The sequence below is a fragment of the Microtus ochrogaster genome, linkage group LG5, assembly GCF_000317375.1.
Source record: "Microtus ochrogaster isolate Prairie Vole_2 linkage group LG5, MicOch1.0, whole genome shotgun sequence".
NCBI lineage: Eukaryota > Metazoa > Chordata > Mammalia > Rodentia > Cricetidae > Microtus > Microtus ochrogaster.
In genome coordinates, this window is record NC_022031.1 from 17,896,486 (window position 1) to 17,906,205 (window position 9,720).

At 42.4% G+C, this 9,720-nt stretch overlaps 1 protein-coding gene across 1 annotated transcript in view; it reads right to left on the minus strand.

Moving 5' to 3' along the window:
* Positions 1-525: 525 nt before the first annotated feature.
* Dnajc5b (DnaJ heat shock protein family (Hsp40) member C5 beta) overlaps positions 526-9,720 on the minus strand; it is a 91,550-nt gene continuing 82,355 nt past the window's right edge. Inside the window, exon 6 of the mRNA XM_005361900.2 lies at positions 526-846. Within this exon, the coding sequence (XP_005361957.1) occupies positions 752-846 (95 nt within the window). The 3' untranslated portion in view covers positions 526-751. The remainder of the gene's footprint in view (positions 847-9,720) is intronic.

Sequence of the window (9,720 nt, forward strand, 5' to 3'; positions counted from 1 at the left end):
GTAACTTTGTAGACATTAGATCCACATCCCCTACTTCGCGTGTGTCTCTCTTTCTTATCGGCCTCATACTGGCAGGTTATACGTGGATCATTTTCCTAAGAAAGTGGTCAACGTACTGCTTGGGGCTGGGTCAGGCTCATGCTGATTCTCTGGCTCAGTTCTTAGATTTAACCAGGCTGAATATTTTTGTTATTTTTAAAGGCAGTCTAAAAGAATGCCCTAGCCCTCATCTGTTCCCTGTTTTTACTCAGTTTTAAGTAAATGCCATTTCTCTCTTAGGTCATATTTCTGTGATCTTTTAAAATATCAACAAGGAGCTCTACAAACCCAAGCTCCTCAACTCTTCTGAATGTTTCGCTTACGACATGTGTGGCAAGTGTGAGTATTGTGTTTAGTTAAGTAGGTGGAAAGTGTCTTTTCTTCTACAGCTTTAGTCAGTGAGAAATAACGTCTGACTCACCTTAAGATCAGACTCATGGAGACTGTCCGCTGCCACAGTCTTACCGTAGGCAAGCAGCATAAAACAACTCTTCAGGCCTTTATTCGTCAAACTAAATGCTTTTCATTAGGAATTCTACACAAAGAGAAAGTCTGAGAAAATTATGTAGCAAACATCTTCCCCTTAACCTAAAAATAAAATACAAATGTGAACACGTACGTTCACAGCATTTTATGTTCCCACTCCCCCACAACCCCCCAGTGACAGGGCTGGACCAAGAGGAGGAGCTGCAAACCCTCTGTGGGCCCAACATCAAGAATCTGTGCAGTAACTTCGAGATCCTTCTCTGATTAGCTGTGTCTTCTCGTTTGCATTTGTAGGCTGGAGAACAACCGGAAAGTCCATATCTGGGGAGAAAAACACAAGGACGCAATGATCAGACCTGCTCTTACCAAGTTCCTTTGATAATGGGCAGAGGGTGGGTGGTGTTGAAGCAACAAGCAAATCAACTCACAAGGCATTTTCTGAGTTCTTCAAATTCTGCTATTTACAGGATTATAACAATTCCAGGTTGGGCATTGCCCATGAAAGCTACACATGTATGAAAAATGTCATTTATATGGAGGATGAGCCCTGGAGTTTTGTAGTCCATAACTGCACACATGGCTCTAGTTGGGACAGGAATTAAAGGCCAGGACTAGCTTTGGTGGGGAATCCAAGAAGCTTAACACATAAAGCTAGTGTCCAAAGTAGTCACACGTGCTCCTAAGTCTTCGTGAAGTTCTGCTCTGATGCTGAGCCCAAGAAGCTTCTTTAAAAATGTTTGGAGACAAACCAATCAGCAGACGAGTTGGCAGCCTGCGCCTTTTCAGTACCCTCGTCTTCTAGAAGACAGCCAGAAAACCGCTCACTGTGAAGCTGTTCAATGCAAGGTGAACTCTCAGGAATCTACCTAGCAGAAATCAGTGACTTCACATTCCACTTAACACTATAAAATTAAAGAAACTTGAACTTATAGTAAATACACACGCGCACTCACACGCAACTCATACACAGTCATACACACACACGCTCACACTCGCAGAAAAAGAAAGAGACATAGAAACAATGTGCAGGGACTGAAAGCCAAGAGTGACAACTCAAGACAAACTAAGACCCAGAGAGACTTTAATCCTTGCATTTATCAAACACAATATAAAAGAATTATATATTTAAAACTATCAGACTTTGAAATCAATAAAAAAAAGCTAGTGATTAAAGTACCTGAAACTGCATTTTAAGAAACTAAAGAGCTTTCAAAAGCTAAAAAGGGAATTCATGAAGTAGAGGACCTATCTGAAGAGATTATTCAGAATATATCCCAGACACAAAAGAAAACGTGATAAAAGATTAAAATTGTGAAGGACAGTGTGAAGACTTAGCCTACATCTAATAATATGCCTTTCAGGGTGAAATCACAAAAGTAGGATGTTAATATTTGAATTCACATGTCCAAGATCCAACTGGATTATCTTACAAGGTTCTCTCTCTCTCTCTCTCTCTTCCTCTCTCTCTCTCTCTCTCTGCTTGCTTCTCTCTCGGTGGTGGTGTGTGTTTGTGTGTGCAGGTGTCTGTTTATATGGGTGTACATCTATGTGTGGACAAGTGTATATGAAGGCCAGAAGACAGCCATAGGTATTATTCCTCAGGGGCATTCACCAAGGTCAGCCTTCGGTCTCCACACACGTGCACACACACATGTACTGAACCTTCACCACGCATACACCTACCACACACACACCTATTTCTCCAACCTTCCTGGAAAATGAAGAGATAAACATTGGAGCCATGGCACTATGCCATATCCTAGGCACTGTGCCAACCGCTCACACTAGATTGACACATATTTCCAGGCTGCACTGTCAAGTGTTGGCAAGGATGGGAAGTCACAGAAACTCACGTTAGCTCTTAGTGGGGATGGAAATCAACCCCTCAGTTTGCAGAACTCTTTGGTGCTATTTAATACACTGTTGGTGTGCACACTCTGTGCCTAAGGAATTCCACTCCTGTGTGTAAATACAAACACCCCTTAGCCCTCATACACCAAGAGATAAGAACAAGAACATTCCTACCAGCTGTTTGTAATGGCAAATAAAGTGGAGTCTGCTCAGTGCTCATCACCAGTAGAATGAACGCTAAACTAGGGATGCTTTCTCAGAACATTTGAACAGTGAGAGAGAATCAATGAAATTCAGACAAATAGGACCTGTGATTTAGACCGTGAGTTTCAAGGTGAGCCGAATGTGAGGCAAAGCCAGACTGATTGAAAATAGAAAGGTGTTCCGGGAGAGAGTCAAGCACACCAGCAAAGTGAATCTCTGCAGTATAGTGTTGAGTCTAGAAAGCTACAGAAAAATGTGTTTATACAAAGAGGCCATTCATTTAAAATTGAAAGATGTACAAAATAAAGCATTATGCTGGTTAGGAATATTAATATGATTGTGATACCAAAATTAATAGTAGGAACTGATGACCAACAGTTCAAGGCGGTTCCTTCTAAGGAGAGTAATGTGAACAGGAACGAAGGCCACAGATGAGGGCGACTTTATTTTCTCTGTATGAAAAGTTAGGTCACAATATTTGCTTGTAGTTGTTTAATAAAAGCAATAACAATTTAAAGATCTGAGAAGTGAATTAAATTAAAAAACCTCAACCACATTTCACAGACTTGGGGCTGGCACGCCCCCCTGCCTCATCAGCTAGCAGTGTGCGGCTTTCAATTAGCCAACAAAAGGCTGGAATAACTCCCACGTCCCACACTTAATATTTTGCTTTGCTTAGACCTATCACCCACTCCCACCCCCACTCCTTGCTTCTTGCCACTGGGGAGTGTTTCAGATGACAGATGCACAATTCACCATCTCCATATGGTGGTCAAATGTCTCCCAGGACCAAAATGGATGCCAGTGGCGCTGCTCTTTGCTCTCCCGTTCCCCTAGGTCCTGGTGACCACCAATCTATTTCCTCCTCCACGAAGTCAACAGTCCTGAGTATTTTCACCAGACTGGAATCCCAGTATACTTGTCTTTTGTGCCTAGCTTCTTTCACTTACGTCACATCCCTAAGCCTGCGTACCGGCACTTCCCTCTGAGTCTCCACGCTTCTCTCTTGAACCCCCTCCTTCTCTTCTAGCTGTTCCTGGCACTTTTGCTCTTCTCAGGCAGACTGTTTGAGCATCCAACCACCCCTGCTGATTTTGATGGGTTGAGCCTTTCCTTGTATAAACACATCTTAGTTCAGAGCTCTTTGCAAATACTGTCTTCACCGAGCCATTACACCAATTCAATGATAAAGCCATTTGGTGGAGCCCCCTAATATGACTCCATCTGCCTTGCCTGACATATATAATAATATTCACTATCTTATCCTCTGGACTTAGGGAGGGACTGTACCAAATATTTCTTATATCAAGACATATATCAAAGGCTTGCCATCTCCACAATCCCCCACATCTTGATCTTCTATGTTTGTGCCTTGAATTTCACTTCGCTGGGGAAGCTGTGCGAGCTGGAATCCAGGTCAAGCCCTTTACTGTCAAACACTTTGACAGGCCCCGTGTTTCTCGTCTGGTAGGTTTATTGTGCCTGCAAATTGGTGCTCTCTCTGTGTTTTCATGTTTAATATTTGCCTCTAAATCTTATTTGCTAGATTATAATCCTCAAGACTCCAGGAACCAGGTCTGCTAATGTACTGTCAGAAAGATATAAAGTACTTAATAAATATTCAATACGGAAAGATGATCTCAATCAACACACACACACACACGCACGCACGCACACACGCACGCACGCACACACGCACACACTTCTTTGTGGCTTTTGGCACCCAAACAGCAAAGGTGAACTCTGAGCTGCCTTGTTGGGGACAGTTCTGGGCTGGCTCACCCATCCTACTGCCCTGGCCTGGTGCCTGAATGCTCCATGATGTCTTTGCACTGTTCTTAGACACTGGTTCCTCATTGCAGGGAAAAGGAGATTAAGTAAGGGGTACAGAAAGAGGGAGGATGAATTTCCATGTCCCCCGGTGCCCTTCCCCTGGACAGGCAGATGAGATGAAGCCATCAGCCTTCCGTGTGCGATGTGTGTCTCTTTGTCTTGGCGGAGAAGAAGAGCCATATGGCTTCTTCGACTCAGTGGTTGTGGATTTATTTGAGTTCTATCCAGGTGAGTGGCAATAACAACTAAGCAATCAACATTTTTCTGTGCTCTGAATCATACTCTTTTAGATCCAAGGTCGCTACTCTAAATTCTCTCCTTTAGACACTTGACTCTGCCTCTTTCCACAGAAAGGAAGTCATCAATCCACAAGAAACTGTTAGTGTTTACCTGAACACTTTCGGTTGGGTTTAGTTCTATTGACTTTGACATAGAAGAGGGAAAAAAAAACTGAATTTAGTCCTTATATTTTTAATGACTAGCTGCAATTTAGGTTTTTGTTTCTTTGATTCCTTGTTAAACATACAGAGAGGGAAGAAATAACATCACAGAATACGATTCTACCATAGCTGATGGAATTCAGATTCCTCTGTGGCCTTCAGATATCAAAGGAGTGCAGGATCTGAAAGGCCTATTTAGCCATGCCTCTCAAAAGTCCACAAATTGGAGCATCTAAACGTGAGCATGTGAGAGTAAGGGGCATAACGCTTCACTGTCTTAGCCCTTCAAAGACTAAAAGTCACCCAAGACGACAAGCTCTTTTGATATTGACTGACTTCTGAGAGCCTTACAGTCCTCCTAGGTTCAAACTGGGAGGGTATTTTGAGAAAACAGGAGAACCCATTGGCGAACGCTCCAGTTGGCTGCAAATACTAAAGGGCCGCTCTGTTAGAACTGTCTACCCTTCATTTTTTAACCAGAGCATCTGGGTAATATTCTTCAATATCATCTAAAGAAACAGAACAACCCAAACAACTCTCTCCCATCTGCCAGCAAGTCCCACCCAGCCACATCTTAGTAGAGACTTGTACAGTGTTTACAACTGCAAAGACCCTAACAGTTCGGCAGCGGCAGCAAACAGCGGGTGTGGATGAACTACACACATGGTGAAAGTGTGCAAAGACAAAGCTGCGTGTGCAGAATCAGACTTGTTATGCCATCTCAAAGCCAAGAGACTTGTTAAGTCATCTCAGAGCCAAGAGACTTGTTACGCCATCTCAAAGCCATCAGACTTCTTATGCCATCTTCTTAAAGGCGTCAACATTTCTAACGCTTTTAAAGATGAGTCAATGAGTAGAAAGGATTTGATATTTCAAATTTAGATTTTTTTTTACAAATTAAGAAATATAACATTTTATAATGCATTTTAAAGGTGAAATTTGAAGGGGTTAATCACATAATTCAACCAGAAATGTACTTTTCTAGTTAATTCCTAATCTTTCCCCTCCCCCTTTTTGTGTTATTTTCTTTCTTTCTTCTTTCTTTTCTTTCTTTCTTTCTTTCTTTCTTTCTTTCTATTTGAGGTTTCATACATGCATATAGAATGTTTTGATCAAATCCACCACTCCCCTCCAACCCCTCCCAACTCTTCTCTCTGTCAACCCATGGATCACACTTAGTGATTCCATACGTGTACATGGATGCAGGTCCATCTGCTAGAGCAGTTCTCAACCTTCCTGTTGTGACCTCTTTGGGGTCAAATGACCCTTTCACAGCAGTTGCCTAAGACTGTCAAAAAACACACATGTTTACATTATGATCCATAACAGTTGTAAAATTACATTTATGAAACAGCAGCAAAAAATAATGTTACGGTTGGGGTCCCCACAACACGAGGAACTGTGGTAAAGGGCGGCAGCATCGGGAAGCTTGGGAACCACTGCTCTAGAGCCTGACACAGTCTCTCCAAGGGGCTCACAGGTCATTGCTGAAGAGAGGTTAAAAAGATTCTAAGAGCCAGAAGGGAGGACTTTTTTCAGGAAAACAATATTTTCTGGACTTGACAGGACCATTGCTTATATGAACTCACAGAGGGTATGGCTGCCTTTACAAGACTTGTACAAGATTAAGCCATTCACGGAGGATGGGGAGGATCATGAAGTCCCGGCTCTTGCTAACTCCTGGTCTCTTTTTGGTGGGTAAAGTAAAGTGTAAGAGAAAAGTCCAGCTATAAAAGTTAACTTTTATAGCCTCATATAAGTTTTATTATACTTCAACATTTCTGGATGAAGAAATAACAGGAGCAAGAAATGCTGCCTTTTTTAAAAAACAAAATCAGTATTCATGCCCACAAAAAAGTAAATTTCCAGCTTTCTCCTTCATTTATGGGCCAAACCTCTAAGCATAGGATAACTGGATGTACGACAGATGAACCCTGTCAGTCCACACACTATTCTGTCTTATCTCAATTAGCTTCCGCTTCCTGCTCCTTCCCAGGGAAATGCATTCAGTATCACCACCATTCGGACCACAGACCAGAAAACAGTTCTCAGATAGGATCTGGTTTTCTACCTTACCGTTCTTAATTTGCTTTAAAACCGCCAGTAGGCTACACATGTCTCTGAATTAGTGAGGTGTAACTCTGAACCCCGCTATTCCAAGTACCACACAGGAAGCACAAATCCGCCACCAGGTGCTTGCACTAGGGAACAATGGTGGATTCAGTGCACAGCTGATGCGACTTCAGAAGCCCCAGAGACCCTTTCCAATGCAGAACCTTCTAAGGGTCTATTTCTACAGACTGGGATCAAAAGACATTTTAAAAAAATCAAAATCAGTAAAAGCCCTGTCTCTTTCCACGCTGGCTTTTTTCATGGCATCTCTTTCTGACAACAGACCTAGTAAGACCTAGTAAGAGATTTGGTCAAAGGAAGACCGAATTGAAGATGAGTTTTGCTTGAGTTCAGTGGGACTTGATTTTGTGGTTTGGAGCAAGTCTGGTTATAGCTCATTGCCACCTACACAGGTGTAGGATGGCTTAAAGAGCTGCTACAGCTCACTACGCCAACCCATGTCCGGGGAGAATGTTAAAACCCAGGCCAGAGCCTGTGACACATCATATGTGAGTGTCCTCTAAACTCTGACCCCAGGGGCACTAGGTGTCATGATGCCAACAAGCATGAAGAAGCTGTCTGTGGAAACAGCTTCTAAATTGTACATCTTACGTAAATCAAGTAAACTAGACAGGTTTCCCAAATTTTACAATTATCTCTAATCTTATAAAACACTATTAACTTGAGTTGTAAAGTTAGAAGAAACTTTTCTAATTCACCAATAACAAAAAAAGTAAATTTTGGTCAAATACAGTAAAGGCAGAATTATTTTTATATTTTCTACAGAAAATGATATAGCACATTTATGCTATATGAATATGTAATCAAACAATATACAGCTATAGGAAAATACCATATGGTTGAGCTGGGTATCTCATAATTGTATTTTTCCCGATTTTGTGACATGCATGGTATTTGTCCATTTTTAAGCACATTAATTTGTCGTGATTTCTTTCTCTCATTTTAAGCAAATACTCACGTTCAGAACTTTGTGTGTTTAAGAGGCCTACCCAGACTATATAAACTCCAGGACCATAAAACCTGGGTCATGTAAGATCTTTCAAATACTTATAAATAAGAGCAGGCTGTTCCTTTGTGTTAAGGATCCTTTAACACTGTGGGATAGGATGATGGATCTGACCTCTGTGATGGAGTCTGCAGCTTTGGAGCATCAGAACAGCGAGACAAGCACAGACCCATCACCAATCACCCAGCAGGGAGGAACCCTGGGGAAGACCTGGCACCTCGTCTAAGTTTCCGTTCCAGAGAAGAGATTTTCTACCAAGGTCTACTGCGATGACCTGCTGGAGTCTTCTCCAGCAGAGGAAGGGTAGTGAGGCTTTTCGGGTACATGTGGACACTGGACTCAGCAGATCTGGGTTCAATTCACCTGTGTTAGGTTTTCCCACTACAAACGAAAAGCTATGAATTACAAGAGCAATAACCTGTCTCAAGACACCACAGTGAAAAACTCTTTGCTTTGCATTCTGACTTTAAACACTGTAAAAATCGATTCAGCCCAGAATAAAAAGAAGGAAGATGAAAACGTTAAGACAACATCAGTGCAGAAGCTGACTTTCTCCTCTCCCTGTCTCTCCCTGTTTTGTCAGTGGCCGAGTATCGGGCTGACCAATTGGGGTAATGGGGAGATAGATCATAGGTAAATGGAGCCAGTAATCCCTGACACGGTATTGTAATGCTGCACCCCCAGAGACATCACACCATACCCCAGAGACCACCCGTGTACCCCATCTCTTCCCTTGTAGGAACTGCCATTTCAGTTTTATTAAAAGTCAGTTTACTGGTTTTCCTGGGAAGTTACACCCAGAGAAAAGGAGTTTTAGCCACAGAAATGATGTGTGGCATTTTCTTCTTAATCCTTAAGCACCTCCTTCACAAGAGCCTGTGTGACCCCTGCCCTGTAAGCATCACTTGTGAGCACGTTGTGACGCAGACCCCACCTCCCCCCAATGAGAAGGCCTTTCCATGCAATTAGCACTGCTTAATTCATTTGCTAGCATCCTGCATGCCGGTCCCTTCTGTACACGCTCATTTAAAGGTTGAACATTTGTCACTGTCTATACCAAATAACACAGGAAAAGTACAATCAGTGTATTTCACCGTCAGGCCACAGTTTGGTTCCAATATAAGTGGCATGAAATAACCAGACTACTTCTAGTTGCTGGATGACTGTGCCCATAGCAAGATGTTACAGTTAGTAGGAAAACAAAACAAAAAATGACAACAAAAACCAAACCTAAACAAATGAACAAAAAGCTCTCTGCCCTCTCTGAGCTCCCAATTCTGAGTCTGGGATTCAGTACTAGTCACATGATTAAAGACACCCTTTCGCTGGAGTCTGGATGGTTCACGCACACCAGATGTTAATCAGCATCACATCTGATGGGACGCACAGGCATACAGAAGTCTTTAAGTAGTCTCTGGTGCTGTTTCAGTGTGACCAGAGAACCACAGGAGAGCACCATTCTGGGTCCCAGAATTGCTGAAAACAGTGGCTTCTTTCAATTATCAAGTAATCCCTTCCATTATTTGGGGGACGTGGGAGTAGGATTTAGTGATAAATTCTGCACCCCAAGATGATAACATATTCCACAGGAACAAAGACGGTGAGCATGGCTTCAAGACAATATAATGACTGGCTTGACCCTAGATGGCTTACACAAAGACATCGTCCAAAGACTGCACAATATCTCTGGTGTTTTGAATTCGGTGAGATCGTTCTTTACAGGTTTTT